This window comes from Candoia aspera, chromosome 2 (genome assembly GCF_035149785.1).
Source record: "Candoia aspera isolate rCanAsp1 chromosome 2, rCanAsp1.hap2, whole genome shotgun sequence".
NCBI classification, from domain to species: Eukaryota; Metazoa; Chordata; class Lepidosauria; order Squamata; family Boidae; genus Candoia; species Candoia aspera.
In genome coordinates, this window is record NC_086154.1 from 39179541 (window position 1) to 39197008 (window position 17468).

A 17468-nucleotide genomic window follows, 5' to 3' on the forward strand; every position below is an offset into this window, starting at 1 on the left:
AGTCTGGCAATGAAACGTCTGCAAGAAAACAACAAGGCTCAGAGAGCACCAAGGACTCCACATGTCATCATTTGCCCCCTCCCTGAGACACCCATGATGTCCAGTCAAGTTTATGAAAACACTTTCTTTTCCTTAAACATAGCTAAACCACAGCACTAAAATCTATATAATAAATAAAGCTGCAGTTCATCTAAAGCAGCATTTCATAAAGTGTGGTCCTAGGATCCCTGGGGGTCCCTCAAAATCAGAAATTTGCTGTCCTATGTTGAAAAATAATACAATATTAAAATCCCATCAAACAATTGTGAGAAACGGTAGTGGCAGTGAATGCATCAATTTTAATTTTTAATATGGTAAATATAACCTTTACAAACAAAAGCTCTTTGGGGGTCCTCCATAATTTTTAAAAGTGGGAAGGGGTCCTGAGAAAAAAAGTTTAAGAAACACTGATCTAAAGTGAAAGGCTTACGTTTCTTCCTTCTAAACATGCTGCTAAAAGAGAAGAAAACCAGAGAAGCTAAGGATTAGCATTATGTCTGAAAACTGCCTATGTTGCAATCTCAAGAGATCATCGTGTACACACATGCACTTGATGCAAGGATCCACAAACACTGTACCAGTGGCAGTAAGCAGCAACATTTTTAAAATGTTATTGTTTATTTTTAATACACTCTTTAATTCCTTATCATTTGACAGGTGCACAGCCTTCCTACCATTCAAGTATTTTTGATAAGCTCATCTTCATTATGGGGAAAAAATCAAATCACCATCTCAACCCAACTCACCTCACAGGGTTGCTGTTGTGGGGAAAATAGGAGGAGGAAGGAATATTAGGTAAGTCGGCCGCCTTATTTATAAACATGGGATGTAAAATAAATAATAAAAATAATAAAAATAATAATATATGCTTGATTTCTCTAAAAAGTTTTTCTATGCAGATGTATTCAGAGTACAGCATACAGAAGTAGAAATCCTGAAAATGCTGAAACATTTCATCTTCTATTTTTATCTCATCAAAATGATAAAAATCATTTTTATCTTATCCGTATAAGTTTTATAGTTAGTTAAAATTAGATTTTGATAAAGTCACAGTGGTAGGATGGATGGAGAAAACGTTCATATGACAAACTGTGTTGACATATAATCTTAGTTTCCTAAACCCTCTGTTTCTAATCTAATCCAATCCCAGAAAATCCCCATTATGGAATCTTTACAGATTTAGAACAACTTTATACTTTATAGCATTTGAGATTGTCTGCTCTGAGTAGACTACGTCTGCCCAGTGACGTCAAATGAGGAAGGGATACTTCCTGTTCCTGCCCCACATCCTGTCCAGGAAATCAGGGGAGGGAAACCTGGAAGCAGTTTGTCCCTAAGGTTCAGATGCCACTCACACTTCTTCTCTTCAGCAAAGTGACAAAGATATTTTTGCTTCTCACATCTTTGGGGTCATATGTTTTTGCTCACCATTTTAGGTGTTTTTGTTTTAACTTTTATGCATTTTAAGTAACAATATTGCTGCTATATTTTTAATGTTTTACCACTGGAAGACCTGAAAGACCAGGTTAGGGACAGATCATCATGGAGAAAATCTATGTGGTTGCTAAGAGTTGACAATGACTTGATGGCACATAATCAATTTTTAATGTTTTAATTTGTTTTGTTTGTTTTTATTGCTTATCCTATAGTAAGCAGTCTGAAGTCCTTTCATCTGACTGGTCAGAAATAAAACAAATAAGCAAACAAATTCCATTTATAATTGGCATATTGGTGGCTATTTACTTCATACATGGAAGTATGAAATCTGGAGGTTTACATGTACCAATATTCCTCTAGTGTATCATCCATTATGTGACTGAAGATAAGTTTATCGTATGTTGCAATGAACATGTAATCTAACACACAAATATCCCGTTAACATCAGTTTACAAGCAACAGTATGAAAAAAAAATCTTAAAATAAACTGGTATATTAATATAAAGACAAAAATAGTAAGAAGCAAGTTTATCAGTGACGTAAGCTTAAATAGCAAAGTATAGCTGAAAAATGAATGTGCAATTTTGATGTATACAGCAAGATGTAGAGAAGACAGACCAATACCTTACCCTTTGTGACAAATCTTGTTGCAGATGTGGAAGGCATTTCAGAATTTCTGGTGTTATGTTTGTCTGGTCTTATATTTGTCGCTTCTTTGTCTAATGCCTCACAACCTTCTTCTGGACTACGAGGGTCTTCTTCTTGCTTTATTTTAACCTTTTTTTCCCTGTCAGGTGATTGTAAACGTCTTCTATGTGTTTGAATATTTTCCTTTACTGGAAGGATATCCGCAAATTGCTTTTCCTGTTCTAAGGCTAATCCATCTGAGGAACTCAAAATGTGGCCTTGGAGAGGAGCTTTTTTGGGTAACAGAGATGCAGAAGAAATTGGAGAATCCAGAACTGCCTGGAACAGCCGTTGTCTAGGAACAAAATATAGAACTAGATCAATGTATAAAACTATTATGCCTCTTCTTTCTCAGCATTCCTTTCAACATCTTCTGAAAGGGAACAATAACTAGAACCCAAGCATAATGCCTTATGGCTAAAGTCCTGTTGAAGATTACAAGAAAGGACGATAATTAATGTAAGGATCCACAATCTGCTGAATACTTATCCATTTAATTGAAACTAGCATTGGGAGCTGAGATACAAAACCCTTAAACTGCCTACTATTTATTTATATCAAGAGAAGGAAAACTCAGCAGTTATCCAAGAATTCTGTAACATTTCTAGAAGAAAAAGCTTGACTGCTCTAAATTCAGATCACTATAGACTATCACTTGATGGAGTCACTGAAGCCACAGTATGTACAGGGGAGGGAGGGAAAGAGGAATTAAATAGCTGAGCCCCACAGCAGTTTTTCACAATCAACAATTTTAATTAGTATTCTGACACTAGTAAACTATACATTTAATTCCAGAACTTCTATCATAGAATATACTTCTCTATTTTTTTCTACAGACAGTAACTCAACTTCTGTCCTCCCTTCTAATGCATCTCCCCAAAATATATCTGAAACAATAAATATTGAACAGTTATTTTAGTATACTTTCAAAAGATTTAATTAACATAGCACATCATTTATGGGTGGAATATCTACAATTTTGTTTCTGCTATGCATTTTCCTATCCATTTCCCAATACATATAATTAATCACAACCCTCTAATTATGGTAGCTCCCTAAGCTCAAGAAAGAATTACCATAATATAAAAACAGCCAATTCGTTTAAGGATGATAGGGAAAGTTTGTATCTAGGTGTTTTGTGTGCTTTATGAATAGATACAAAAAATGAGGTCAGAAAATTCCTCCTGGGATGGCATGCTACATGCTAAAAGATAGGCACTCTGAAGAATGTTGCAATTAATATTACCCAAGGTTGATTACAAATGCAAATGAGGACAGCACAATACAAATTAAGGAAATTTTGACATAAAATGAAAGCAACAATAAAAATAATTCAAATTCTATATAATTTCCCCTCTCCCAAACAGATCTAAAAAATTTTATGAAGCCATTATCAATTCTCAATTCAGACATAATGCAATAATGTATAGGAAAAAGCTCAACCCAAATATTAGTGGCATGTAAAAGTACAAAAACTATTATTGAACATTAAAAGTTAACAAAAGTCATAATACTCATTGTTCCCTAGTTACAATTTGTTCCCTAGTTACAATAAGATAACTGTGACATCTACTGGACACATACTAGGTACAATTAATTATGCCTCATATTAAACCCCAAAGGTAAAAAAGTAAAAGTCACAGAAATAATTAAGATGAATGCAGTGTTATTTGAAATATCCAGTTGGACAAGTTAAATGGAAAACAAAAATAACACAGAACTTTCACAGCAATTACCAGAGCAGATGTTAAAATGTTCAGAGACACAAAGAAAGCACTCCTACATTTCATCTTTTCCTCCTAGAGAGGAGACAGAAAACACATCTTCAGCCCATAAGGCTATGGGTCCATAAATATATAACCAATGAAGATGCTCTATTCAGCCAAAATACAACTTTCACTTACGAAAATATATTTCAACCTTCAGAAAAGTCAATTACAGACTTAATTCATTTTTAAACACAAAAACAAAACTCCTAACCACCAGTGGCTCAAATCCACATAGACCGGTTCTGTTCAGTTCTGGCCAGAAGAAAAAAAGCTGTGCTTCTTTCACTGAATTACTTCACTAGAAAAGTTAGTGTTAGTGTTATTTAATGTCTACATGAAACTGCTAGGTGAGGTCATTTGACAGCATGGGTCCAGTATGATCAATATGCTGATGATACTCAGTTGTACATCTCAGATCCTGACCAACAAAATGATAATATTAAGGGCCTGTTGCAGTATCTGGAGGTTGTTGGGGTCTCTATGGAGAAGAACAGATTGAGGCTCAACCCTAACAAGACTGAGTGGCTATGGATACATGGACAAATTGATTCCAGGGATCTTCCTAGTGTAGTAATGTGTAGGGGAGCACTCCCCCAGAGACTTGGTACACAATTTGGTGGTCCTCCTAGACTTCCAGCTCCTGCTTGAAGAACTAGGAGGCTCTTGCACAGATTTGTCTTGTATGCCTATTGTGTCATACAAGAAGGTCTTTTTCATAGTCACTCATACCTTAGTCACCTCACATCTGTATTACTGCAATTGTCCTTGAAGACCATGTGAAAGTTACAACCGATCCAAAATGCAGTAGCATGAGTAGTTATGGATGCACCTCAGTCTGCCCATCTAACACTGCTATTCCATGAGCTGTCTTGATCAGTTTCTGGGTCAGCTTCCAGGTACAAATCAAGGTGCTGGTGGTCATCTGTAAAACCCTTCATGGCACAGGACTGGAAGATCTGTGAGACCACCTTTCACCAGTTGTTAATCTGCCCATCCTGTAAGATCAGACAGGGTCAGCATGCCATCTCATAGAATCCAAGAAGTGTGCCTTCTCTGTTGCTGCACCTGCCATGTGGAATAGTATCTCCCCAGAGATCCATGCAACCCAACCCTGCTGACTTCTAGAAAGACACTAAAGACCTGGTTCTTTCCACAGGTTTTGGATTGGGATGGAATATGGCCCAGACAATAACTGGGTATGCTTGGTGATTGATTTTTCTCCTCAGCATAGCTGCCTTTTTAATGTAATGATTGTTTTTTATTGCTTTTAACCCTGTTAGCTACACAGAGTTTTTTTAGCAAGTAGGCAACCTTCCAGGGACGCGGTGGCGCTGCGGGTTAAACCGCTGAGCTGTTGATCGGAAGGTCGGCGGTTCGAAACCGCGCAGCGGGGTGAGCTCCCGTTGCTAGTCCCAGCTCCTGCTCACCTAGCAGTTCGAAAACATGCAAATGTGAGTAGATCAATAGGTACCGCTTCGGCGGGAAGGTAACGGTGTTCCATGTCGTCATGCTGGCCACATGACCCGGAAGTGTCCACGGACAACACCGGCTCTAACGGCTTAGAAACGGAGATGAGCACCACCCCCTAGAGTCGGACACGACTGGACTCTACGTCAAGGGAAACCTTTACCTTTACCTTTTAGGCAACCTTAGAAATCTCCTAAATAAATAAATATAGTTCACAATTATGCAAAGTCCACCCAAGAAACATGATTAAGGTAGAAAACAAATCTCTCTCAACCTGCTAGATGGATCAATGGGAAAGTGAAATTATAAAAGATTCCAAAAGACCTGTTTCATATCTACACCCATGTTTTAATACACTACATCTTGATACCCTACTCAGAATATGAAGAAGTGAACAATCCTGAGACTAGCATTTTTTCTAAACTGTGCTATTTATGCTTGAAGTTAGCCAAGGACGCTCTATTGGACAGCTACTGATTTGATTCCATGTTGGGAAATTGACTTCTCCAAGTCAAAAAAGTACAGATTATCTGACCTCCCTGATACATAAGATGTATGCATACCCATTAACGAAATCAAAAACGGTGAAAGATTATAATCCAATATCAAATTGGATAATAGCAGTACTACTTGACCTTAGCAATATTAGATACAACTTTAGACAATAAAAGATCCAATAAATCATTTGTCACTCAGACAACTTAGGAACAAAGTAGCAACTAAAATATTAATGTTGTGGGATTTAAAACATTATTTTCCAAATTATCGTTGATTCTCAAGAAATAGAAGCATTGGGAATTAAACACAATTTTGTCACATTAAAACCAAGCTTCCTATGCCTTCTAAATATAAGCACAATTAAACAAAAATATATAAAACAGAGATAGTTCAGAAGGATGAGAAAAAAACATCTAATGGATAAATGCAGTAATATAATGCATTTAGAATTTCAACCATTTCTAACCACATTAATTATGAAATATGGTTAAGATATTAATGCCAAGTCAATACATGCATATCTGTCTGTTTTTCTATCCATCTATAATTTATATACTATTGAATCTTCCAGGAACTCCAGGCGGTTTACAAAAATTCTTGGTAAATATTAGAAATTTAAGTTATAAGCATATTTCTAATGATCTTGCCAAAGCCATCATTGTTGCTCCAACAAAAAATATAATAATATTGAGTGATAAATAACTATCTAATGACCTTCAGAAGAGCACATTCTTCCATCTTCCAGAATGCTATTAAGGAAGAAGCAAGTTTCATCTCTGAGTGGAGGCCATTCCAAAGCACCAAGGATATAAAGTAATAGAAGAACACCTCTTGGCCAATACATCCCTCACCACACAAGTGGGGAACAACCAACAGTTCTCCCAGGCAATTATACAGGATGGTTCAGTTGTGGTTGGAGGAAGCCATTCTGTGAGTACTTAGACACCTGTGGGGCTTTACAGCACACCACCAGCACTTTGAACTGAATCCAAAAAACTATGAATAGCCAGTGGAGGGCCTGCAGCACTGGTGTTATGCATTTGTGGTTGTTAATACCTGTTATAGTTTTTTATTCTAAGAGTCTGGTGGAATCTCAGCTTCATGTGAGTGATGAGTTAGACTGAACACAGGTGGCCACTGATTTGGACAGCAAAAAGTTGAAGTGTGACCCTTGGGAGAATGGCAAGCCCTATCACACCCACATTTAAATAGAGCTGAGCAACAGAGATTGGCATGATATCTCATCTAATGACAATCTCTGTGCTAGAGAGGGATGGTACCTCTTCCAAATGAGGGGTCAACCAAGGAGGCAGAATTGGGAAGTGTTGTGTTAGTACGACTGTTGTGTTAGGCTGAACAGGAAAGAATAGGAATGTACTAGTGCAAAATAGCAATTGCCAGTGTTCTGGGCATGTCCACTGCTGGCATGCAGCCAACATCTCAGCTCTCAAGCTAAAAATGGTTTTCTATTTCCTTGTTCTAACAGTTTCTTAGAAGCTGCATTATACTCATGCTGTGACATTTGGTGATTTGGGGTTTATCTTCCTGATCTGCAATATTCAGTCTAGATGAACTTTTAATGTTGCAGTGCTCAGTGACCTTTATTCACTTATTCTGGACAACAGAGATTTGTTTTCTCATTTAAACTTTCCTTTTACCACTTCCCTAACTTTTCTCTCTGAATTAAGATATGATTATGTTGGCTTTCCCCGGCAATTTCCATTTACATGTAAATAAAAATTGCTAGCACTGTGTTAATTGTTTTTGGTTGTTCCAGCAACATGCACATCTTACACTCTGCAGTCATTTCCGTAACCAATTTTTTAAGGTGCATATTTTTGGTATCTAAAAGTTTGACGCTTAGCGTGGAGGGCATTTTTCTGCTATGTGAATAGTTAAGGCCACTCTAATTAATGACTCTGATATTTATTTTGGAGGTTGGTATATTTCAGCACAGTAATTATCTTCCAGTAATTCTCTGAAAGGGATTAATTTGGATTTCTGGTTAAAGTCCTTTTCGATGTACAAAGTGTTACTACCCCAAAGTTCCGTTCTCTCTTTCATTTGTTCGTAGCAAGATGACCACGTACTACCCGCCTTTATATTCCTCTATACTTCTATCATGTGATAGATATTCAGACAAACAGATACTCCTCCAAGAACCACTATCCCATTTTAGTCTAAGAGGTTTCCAGAATAAAAAATATAAATATAAATACAGTGCTCTTTCCAAATAATTTTTTTGGAAAATCCACATTTTCTCTTATGAACCTTTGACTTCCTTGACAGGGTATCACAGATTACTGTTTACTCATGGTTTATTTTTAGTGCATCTCATTTGGGGCAATGAAAAACATTTTCACCCCACCCATTTAACATGATATTTGTACCCAAAGTACAAGCTGTTCTGGATTCAGTCTCCATTCTGATTCAAGTGCAGCCTATATTTTTCATCTATGTTCAGATTGTCTCCACATATTTCTCAATGCCTAACAAATCTTTCCACCCATATTTTTGTTATCTTTTCTAAGAACTCATGTTTTAACCTTCAACCCACCGACTTAATTCAGTTTTCAAGGGTCTCATGACTACATTAATATTGAGACGGTTTGGGAACAGATATGCATCATTGACTCTAACTCTACATTATTTATAGGGCTCTCTAAGTTATACATTTCAACTGTAACCTTTGTTTAAACTTAAAGGATCTAATTTTGTTTTTAAGTTCCAGTCTGGAAGGGGACACTTAAATCAAAATTTACAGATGATGAGAATAAGGAAAACCCAGGAAGAAAAAACTTCTCTAGTACAAGTTGCAACATGGATTTCTCTAGAACAGATCCAAAGAAGTACAGCAGAAGGCTCATAAACCATGAAAGGGAGATGTAAAAAGCAAGGTAGTATACCAAGAGATTAAATTTGAGGTTGCCTCCAATTCTTCTGACTGACAAATTAATTACAGTGTCATAACACCCTCTTCTGGTCAAGAGGCAGTAGAGCATGTTATCAGTGACAGGTTTGGTAACACAGAAAAGAGATGAAATTCCTAAGCTGACTTTAATTTACACCTGCCCCTTTAAGGCTCAGGCACAGGACCTTTAACAAAAGATAGGATAAGAAAATACTGAGCAAGTTTACCAAATGGTCAAATACAAATACCAGATCATTCTAAAATGGGTGGGAATAAACAAGGCCTTTGTAAGATACTTGTGATTATGTGCCACCAAATCATCTTCAGCTCCTAGACATTTAAAACTTATGAGATCTGGTGCATCATAGTGCTACATCACCCCTTTCTTAAACCCCAAATAGCCATCTATAGGGATCTTTGGGATTTTGGCTCCAAAGTGGTATGTGAAGACAAGTTGGATCTCTTGCCCTAACTTCTGGATAATGTATTTAATAAGGTAGATCAAACTATGGGGCATTTGGATTGTGCTTTCTTTCGTATTTCATGTGGTATCAGCCTAGTCTCAAAAAGGCCAGCTTTCTTTCATGGTTGTTGCACTGAAACCTCAATGGTTGGTTATTCCTCCTTCTTCTGGTTCCTGGATAGAAAGTCAGCCACTAGCTACTCTTCACCTGGTACATATTCTATGGAAAAATAATAGGGCTGTAATGCCTGGGTCCAATATGCTGATCTTGAGTCCATCTAGCACATGGTATGCAGCCACTTCAATGTTTGGTGATCTGTGAACAATCTGAAGATCCTTCGCAAAAGACAGTATTGTAAGTTTCCAGTGTCCACTTTCAGCCAGACATACCTGTTTGCTAATAGAAGTTCAGGTTTTTCAGAGCAGCAGCTTTCTGTTGATATAATCAACAGGGAATTTCCTGGTGACCCTTGTTCCAAAACCATCATAATCACAACCACAGAGGTATCAACTGTTACTCTGAAGTCTTCTAACAAATCTGGACCTTGTAGCACATAGATGTCTTGTTCAGGAACTGAAAAGCCTTCTCACACTCTTGTCCGCCGGACATTTGTTCTTCTGCACTCCTGGGTAAATTTGGCTGGCTAGTGAAATTCTGAGACGCGGTGGCGCTGCGGGTTAAACCGCTGAGCTGCCGATCGGAAGGTCGGCGGTTCAAAACCGCGCGGCGGGGTGAGCTCCCGTTGCTAGTCCCAGCTCCTGCTCACCAAGCAGTTCGAAAACATGCAAATGTGAGTAGATCAATAGGTACTGCTTCGGCGGGAAGGTAACGGCGTTCCGTGTCGTCATGCTGGCCACATGACCCGGAAGTGTCTATGGACAACGCCGGCTCTAAGGCTTAGAAACGGAGATGAGCACCGCCCCCTAGAGTCGGACACGACTGGACTTTACATCAAGGGAAACCTTTACCTTTACTTTTAGTGAAATTCTAATGTCTGAAAATCTAGGGACAAATCATCCATACCACCCCACCACCATTCTAAGGAACTTTCACACTCCTTCTTCCCTCAGTCCACTTCAAGGATGGCTTCAGCTTTGTTGATATGGGCTGATTATTTTGCTGCCCACAACATATCCCCAATATCTCACCTTAGACATAGGCCACGAGCACTTGGACATCATCACAATTAGACCAGAACCTGCAATCAATTAAGCAATTATTAAAAATAAGCCAAGGTATAATAGTCACATCCTTGGAATATCAGGTTCATTAGTCTTTGGAAAGTAGCTGATGTCCCATGTAGCCCAATAGCATGACAATGAATTGGTATAGGACCTGAAGTGTATGAACAGAGAGGACCAACTCTTACATTCCATATCAGTACATACAGAATATTTTGCTGTGTTTTCAATATTCATAGTAGATAAATAACTGTATCATGCAACGAGCTAAAAAAATAGTAGTCTTGCCCCTGATAACAACAGTGTTTTACACTGATATCTTTTTCAGCACTAAAATAGTAAACAGTAACAAAAATAAACAAAAACTAATGATGGTAACTAAGACCAGTCAGACTTTTCTGAAATTAACGTTTTTAGGATAGGCCAGTCTTCTTTAAAACTATCAGGGGTAAAAGGAATCACTGGAATTTCTTAATTTCATGGTTCACTAGCTTTCCCTATACTGCTTCCACTAAACATGTTTTTTGAAAATACAACGTTGCAACTTGTCATGCCAAAACTCACTCTTTACAATTACAGATCAGAAAAATCCCCAAGGAGTATATGAGAAGAAGTTTGTTTTCATTGTTGTCAGAGTCCAACTATAAAAGATCTGATACCTAGAAGATGGAGACTGTTCTCTCAAAATAAAGAAATTGCATCATAACATTTAGGTGTTAAGAAAAAAACATCCAAATGTTAAAAGCTCTTTGTTGCTTATATAAAAATATGCATTTTTTTTTCTAATTCACATGAAAGTTCACTAAAAACTGATTCAAAGTAGATCACAGCATTTGCAAAGGAAACCCAAATTCAAGAAACTAATCTCAGTTGTAACTGCTTTGGGAATTATGCAAACATACTGTAATTCAGGAGTCATATCTTGAAGAATGGGATGGGTTTATTATTATATGCAATAGCCACATCTCAGATCATCACCCTTCAAAAGAATATATTTATTGTCAGAGGTATGAAGTATGAAGTTTTATTTTAATACTTTGAACAGATACACGCTTGAAATGCAGGTTGTTAGATCAACAATTCAATAGAGATTTTCATCCCCTAAAATAGATCCCTGAAGACTGCCTGCATAACCTGGAACAAAGTGGGCCTCATTCTACAACTTTGCCTTCATTTTTAAAGAACAATTTATTCTACTCGGAAAGGTTAAAAGTTTACTAGGACTGCTGGGATAGACAATTCTGAGTCATCTAGTGAAGAAATTATATTTTGGGGACCCAAAATATAAACCAGTCAATAGTAACACAGTTTAGCTGACAGGAAATGTTCCATTTCTTGTTAAGAAAACCTATTCTTGCTCTAATTCTACAACAGACGTACCAACTATTCTCTTACAGAATGCTCACTGCCACACAAAAGAGTTTTTTTTTCCTCCCACCAGGCTAATCTAAATCATTTCTCAACAAACTAGACTAGCATGTCATGTCAAACGATTAAATGTCTCATTCAGGCTGAATTCAACTCTTGGTGACTTCATAGACATATCCATGTAGTTTTCTTAACAAAATTATAGAAGTAGCTTACCACTGCCGCCTTCTGGGATGTTTGTTAGATCTCCAAATTAGGCCAACAACCCTGGAATTCCCAGATGGCCCTCTATCTAAGTTCTAGCCAAGGCTGACCCTACTCAGTTTCCAAGACAATCCAAAATCAATTAGGTAGAGATATGAAAAAATGGGTGCCATGGGCAGTATATTGTTCCCTGTGAAAGGACTCTTCCTTCTTGGGAAGGCCAGACTTTTAAGTTGCAGTAGCAATAACTTGAATTGTCTTTATACAGTTTAATTTTTTTTTAATTGTCAGTCACCTTGAATTATTTATGTTCAGAAAGGTAGAACATAAAACAAAGCAAAACAAAGCAAAATTTAAAAACGGCATTTTGTCTGTTATAAAGAGTGTATTCTTATCTCTTGTTAGGTGATTATATTCACCTTCATAAGGTGACTCTCTGTAGGGGGGATGGTTTCCATGAATAGAAGAAGGGAGGAAGGCAATTATTTGCAAATCTCTCTCCTGCAGTCATATCATGTCAAATGCCACTATGTTCCAACCATATAGATCTTATCTGGATAAGGGTGCACAGAGGGAGTGGAGTAAAGAAGGAAATGGGAAATCAACACAATGCAACTTCCCAACTTCCATCACAGAATGCAAGATTGGACAGACTTCATTACACAAAGCAGGATATAGTTAGATACAACTCCATTAACTCTACTGACTTGAATCAAAAATTATGCTGCAATGTTTTAATATAGAGCAAATAGCTCACCAAAATATTACTAGGAAATAGTTATCACAATATTACCAGATATACAAATCCTGAAGCCTTCCTCAGGGAAAAAAATTTGAAATTCTGAGAGCTGAAGAATGGTATTCATAATATTAACTTTCAATGGCATTACTATTACATATTAAATTTATATCACATCTTTCCTCTATGGAATCTTTTTCAGCTCAGGAGCCACAATTCCTTTTTCTGTTTTGCCAGTGGACACTGGAGATATAATTGGTAATGTGGCAATATCATCTAAGTGGATGAGCTTCCTAGGCCAAGCTATGGATCCATTTATTTCAGTATTACAAATATCTACTGCTATGTGTCCATTTCAACCAGTAATACTAGAAACTGAACTTAGGACAGACTACATAATAAATTACATGTTTTACTGTATCACATTACAATTTTATTCTACTCTCCAATCCTACTTTTTCCTCCCCTGCATTCCAGAAATAGTTTCTGATCTATAACAGCACTAAATTGCAACCAGTCAATTTGATATGGAAGACAATGCTTTGTGTAGCCAAATTAACATCTCCATATGGATAAAATAAATACTGCATATATTATCTGCACCAGACTCCTCACACATAAACTGATGTTGCATGAACATTTAGCTACTGTAAATATATATAGCTCAGTATTAGTCCATGGTTTTGAGCTGAGTCAAACCTGAGTCTCACTCTGAAATTTGCAAAATTATTGGGTACCTTGCAGAAATAAAGTTCTGTACCAGGTCATCTAATATCCGGTTATTTTTCAAGTCAGGTCCTGTGGCTGCCTGTAAAACAACAGAAATGTTCAAGGCGGTACTACTTCACTTGGCTACTACTAGTCTCTTACATTTTCTGTATACTAATTCCTACATATGAAAACATAAACATGAGATACACATATATTTGCTGAAAATATTTAAATAGAAAAAAATGAAAAATGTTGTCTAGAATTTAATTTATAATCTAAAAAAACAATCATATATTACGGGCAAAATAATAAACATTTTAATCCCCAACAGTTTATCATGGCCACGAATTATTTCTGAAAGCAAAAAGTACCTGCTGTAAGATAATAATGCTAAGCCAGAAGGGGGAAGGGGGAGGGAGAAATGGGAGGAAGAACATTAAAAAAGGCAATATTTAATTATGGGACAAACAGTGATTCTGCAAAGTTTTTCTGCATAAACTCATTCTTTTATGCAACTGATAATCATCTTCCTTGTGCTTTTAGTTGCCTTGTATGGTGCCAGACTTCTCTTGTTCTTTAGAAAAACATCACAATACTTGAGGTTAAAGATATAAAGACAGAAACAAAGTTATTTGCTCCAGTCATGTACACAAAGCAATCTTCAAAACAAGCAGAAGTCAAGGGAGATTGGGAGTGGAGTACGGAGACTTCCAACTTCCAAGAAGAGTTTACAGCCAAATTCATCCATTCAGACACAGAGCATGAGAGGAAGACATAAATAATAATAAATAATATCTTGCCAGAGCTTATCAAAACCTTTTATTACATCTTTCATACAAACTGTTTTAAGTACTGCATTAAAACCTAGCAATTTAGAAGCAGTAACTAATCCAGTACAGTTGAATATAACAGAGTCCTTTTTCATTTATCCTTTTTTAGGAATATTTCATCCAACACATATAATAGAGGATCTATTCTCTTCTTTGGAACCATTATCTCAAATGTGCTACATGGTTCCTTAACATGAAGCTGTATTCTAGGGATCATAAGTGTTTGTTAGCAAAGTATTCCATTTTAGTTTTATAAAACAATCACAACAATCATTGCAGAGGAAGTTTAAGTATTCACAGGCTACAACAATGAGCAAACTACCAACCTTCCTTAACCTGGGAACCCTCTTTATGTCTGGATCCCCAAATTCTCAGCAACAGTCATGCTACCTGGAGAAATCTGGAAACTGAAGTCTGCTTATCTAGAGGGACAGTCTAGATGGACAGGTTGATGAAGGCTGGTTTGGAGCTAAAGCTAAAGCTTATTTGGAATTTAGACAGGAAGCTACATATGCCACATATGCAGATTGGAACCTGGAACATATGAGTCCCAAACTGCATACTCCCATGGAAGATTTGGAGGAAAAGTCCACATAATTGCTTTAAAGCTGATCGTACAGGTATCATTTTCTCATATCTGTAAAATAGGATGGGCCTTCTATCAAATTTGAAATATTGCATGAATGGCAGAGAACCTAAGTCTCAGTAATATAACTGCCTATCACTCTATAAATACAAACAAGTGACAGCAGGCTCTGCTGAACAGTTAACAATTTGCCATTATTATTATTATTATTATTATTATTATTATTATTATTATTCTAGCTTATTCAACACACAGCCTGCAGTTTCACATAGTCTACACTCTTGCGCTAATTTTGAAGAGAACACTATATGCAGTGCTGTTGAACAAAGTAATCTCTTCACACTGGATATATTGATATAAAGCTCTTGTGTCCAATCACTTACAGCTGCAATCCTATGTCTCACCAATTTACCTCTGATTATACCCCACTGAAACTAGATTTAAAGAGATGTATGGGATTGTAGGTCTAGGAAATGAGTGACAGGAATTCTCCAGAATACTGTTAGCTCACAAATTAAACTATATTTTTAAAACTTAAGAATATTAAATTGTATACATTTCTGTGTCCACCCTTGTGAAAATCTCATGCCTAAATATTATCTATGATTGGTTCTGATAAAGCACAATGAAAAGCAATACAATGAATGTGTAGGCTGAATAATGGCAGAATGTTCTCAGTCTTAATGTTGCGACACTGATACTGGATGTTAAACAAGTAGCATTACCTTATATTTCCATGTCTGACTGTCCCCTTAATTTACAATTTTCTTTTAATTACAGATCTATTTCTATTAGCAGCCTATAATCTAACAAACATAGTGTCAACACTAGACACTTCCGAATGGAAATTATTTTCTAGACCCAACTCAGCCTGAGTTGACACTTGGCTTGGCATTAAAACTGCCTTGTTCATCCTGTGGGATGTCCTTTGCTGCAAGAAAAAAGGGAAATAGAGATCCATTGGTTCTCTTGGACTTCACAGCAACTTTCAGTACCATCAACCATGTTTACATCCCCTGGAGAGGCCGTGCAAGTTGTCTGTGATTAAGACTGTGTTATGGTGGCCTTTATTCATATATGAACAGCTTCCTGAAAGCAGTATTACAGGACACAATATTTTTCATGTCATTTAACATCTACATGAAGCCACTAAGTCAGGTCATCCTAAGATACAGAGCGATTTTCATCAGTATGCAGTTGGTAATCCAACTCTCTCTCTTCCTCCAAACCCAGGTGAAGCAGTAAAGGTTTCAAAACGTAACTCCTTTACTGTAAGAAACCTGGTGCGGGTTAACATGTTAGCATAAAAAGACTGCTTTTGAGTGTGTCACCTAACCAACTGGTACACAACTTTTGAGAAAGAGTTTTATTCTCCCTCAAGGGATGTTTATTTATCTATGAACCCAAGCAATGGGTTATATGTAACTCTGAAACTTAAATTTATATAAAATATGGCTGCAAAAATATTAAGTAGGACTAGGTGTCAGATGTATTTTTTCCAGTTTTATTATTGTTACTTGCTTCTATTACAAACCTATTGTGGAATATAGGTTTTAATTTCCAAATCTCTTCTTGGAGACTTGGATTCTCAACAACTGAACCATCAGCTCTTCATATACTTACTTACTCCATGCCTTTAGATTACTAGTTAGTGGTAAAGGCTCTGAAAAATGGAGATTTAGTTTCATAGAGATACGTAACTAAATTGCAGTTATATCTGTAAAGAGAATACTAGTCATATGAAATAGTACATTACAACATTAGTATCACTAAAGAGGCTCTGAAGGATTAAAACAAATTTATTTAAGGAATTTCTAGTCAAGACTGCTGTCTTCCCAGGGTAGTTTATAACATCAAAACTATAGCATCAATGTATAACATTCATAAATATTTCAGTACTGAACAAATCTGACAATGAATCATATTAATCGGGGGTGGGAGATTAATAGGCCACTATTCAGCCTCCCATGGTTCCAAAGAGCCACAGAATACATACAGTGGCATAGTGATATTATCAGAGGGCAAGGCCAAATATGATTAAGACTGGAAATGGGAGGCTCCCCACTCCTATTCTCATTTTTCGAATTCCCACAAAACCTGGAAAAATGGTCCAAAAAAATCACATAAAACCCAGTCTTCAATGATGTTTGTGGTACAAATAGAAATGGCTTCTTTCCCAAAGACCTCCTGCTTTTATTTCCTACCTTCAATTGCGCAGAAGAATCCTACCACTGACATTTGGTTATTTTACTGGGGAATTTCAATGGTCTGATCTGGGGTGCTGAGGATATGTACTAAAAAAAAGGGGGACGGGCTGTTGAATATATACATCAGCCCTTCAAAGTAAGCCAGGTCAGGAAACAGTGAAGAATTACAGGAATGCTACTTTTTTATTGTAAGGTATAATAACAGAATCTTGAACACCTGCCAGAGTTTCCCTCTGCCCCCTCTTATGCAAAACAGACTCAAGGCAGAGCTCTTTTGAGTTCCTTTCTCACACTTCTCCTTTCCCAGGACTGAGTTGTCTCTTACCTTGCCTTAATTCTTCCTGCATACCTTCTGCAAAATTACCTACAT

At 36.9% G+C, this 17468-nt stretch overlaps 1 protein-coding gene across 1 annotated transcript in view; it reads right to left on the reverse strand.

Annotated features, from left to right (window-relative positions):
* RAD18 (RAD18 E3 ubiquitin protein ligase) overlaps positions 1–17468 on the reverse strand; it is a 122087-nt gene that overhangs the window by 88731 nt on the left and 15888 nt on the right. The window contains exons 4-5 of the mRNA XM_063291620.1: positions 13502–13572; positions 2106–2458 (exon numbers count right to left, since the gene is read on the reverse strand). Of these exons, the coding sequence (XP_063147690.1) occupies positions 2106–2458; positions 13502–13572 (424 nt within the window). The remainder of the gene's footprint in view (positions 1–2105; positions 2459–13501; positions 13573–17468) is intronic.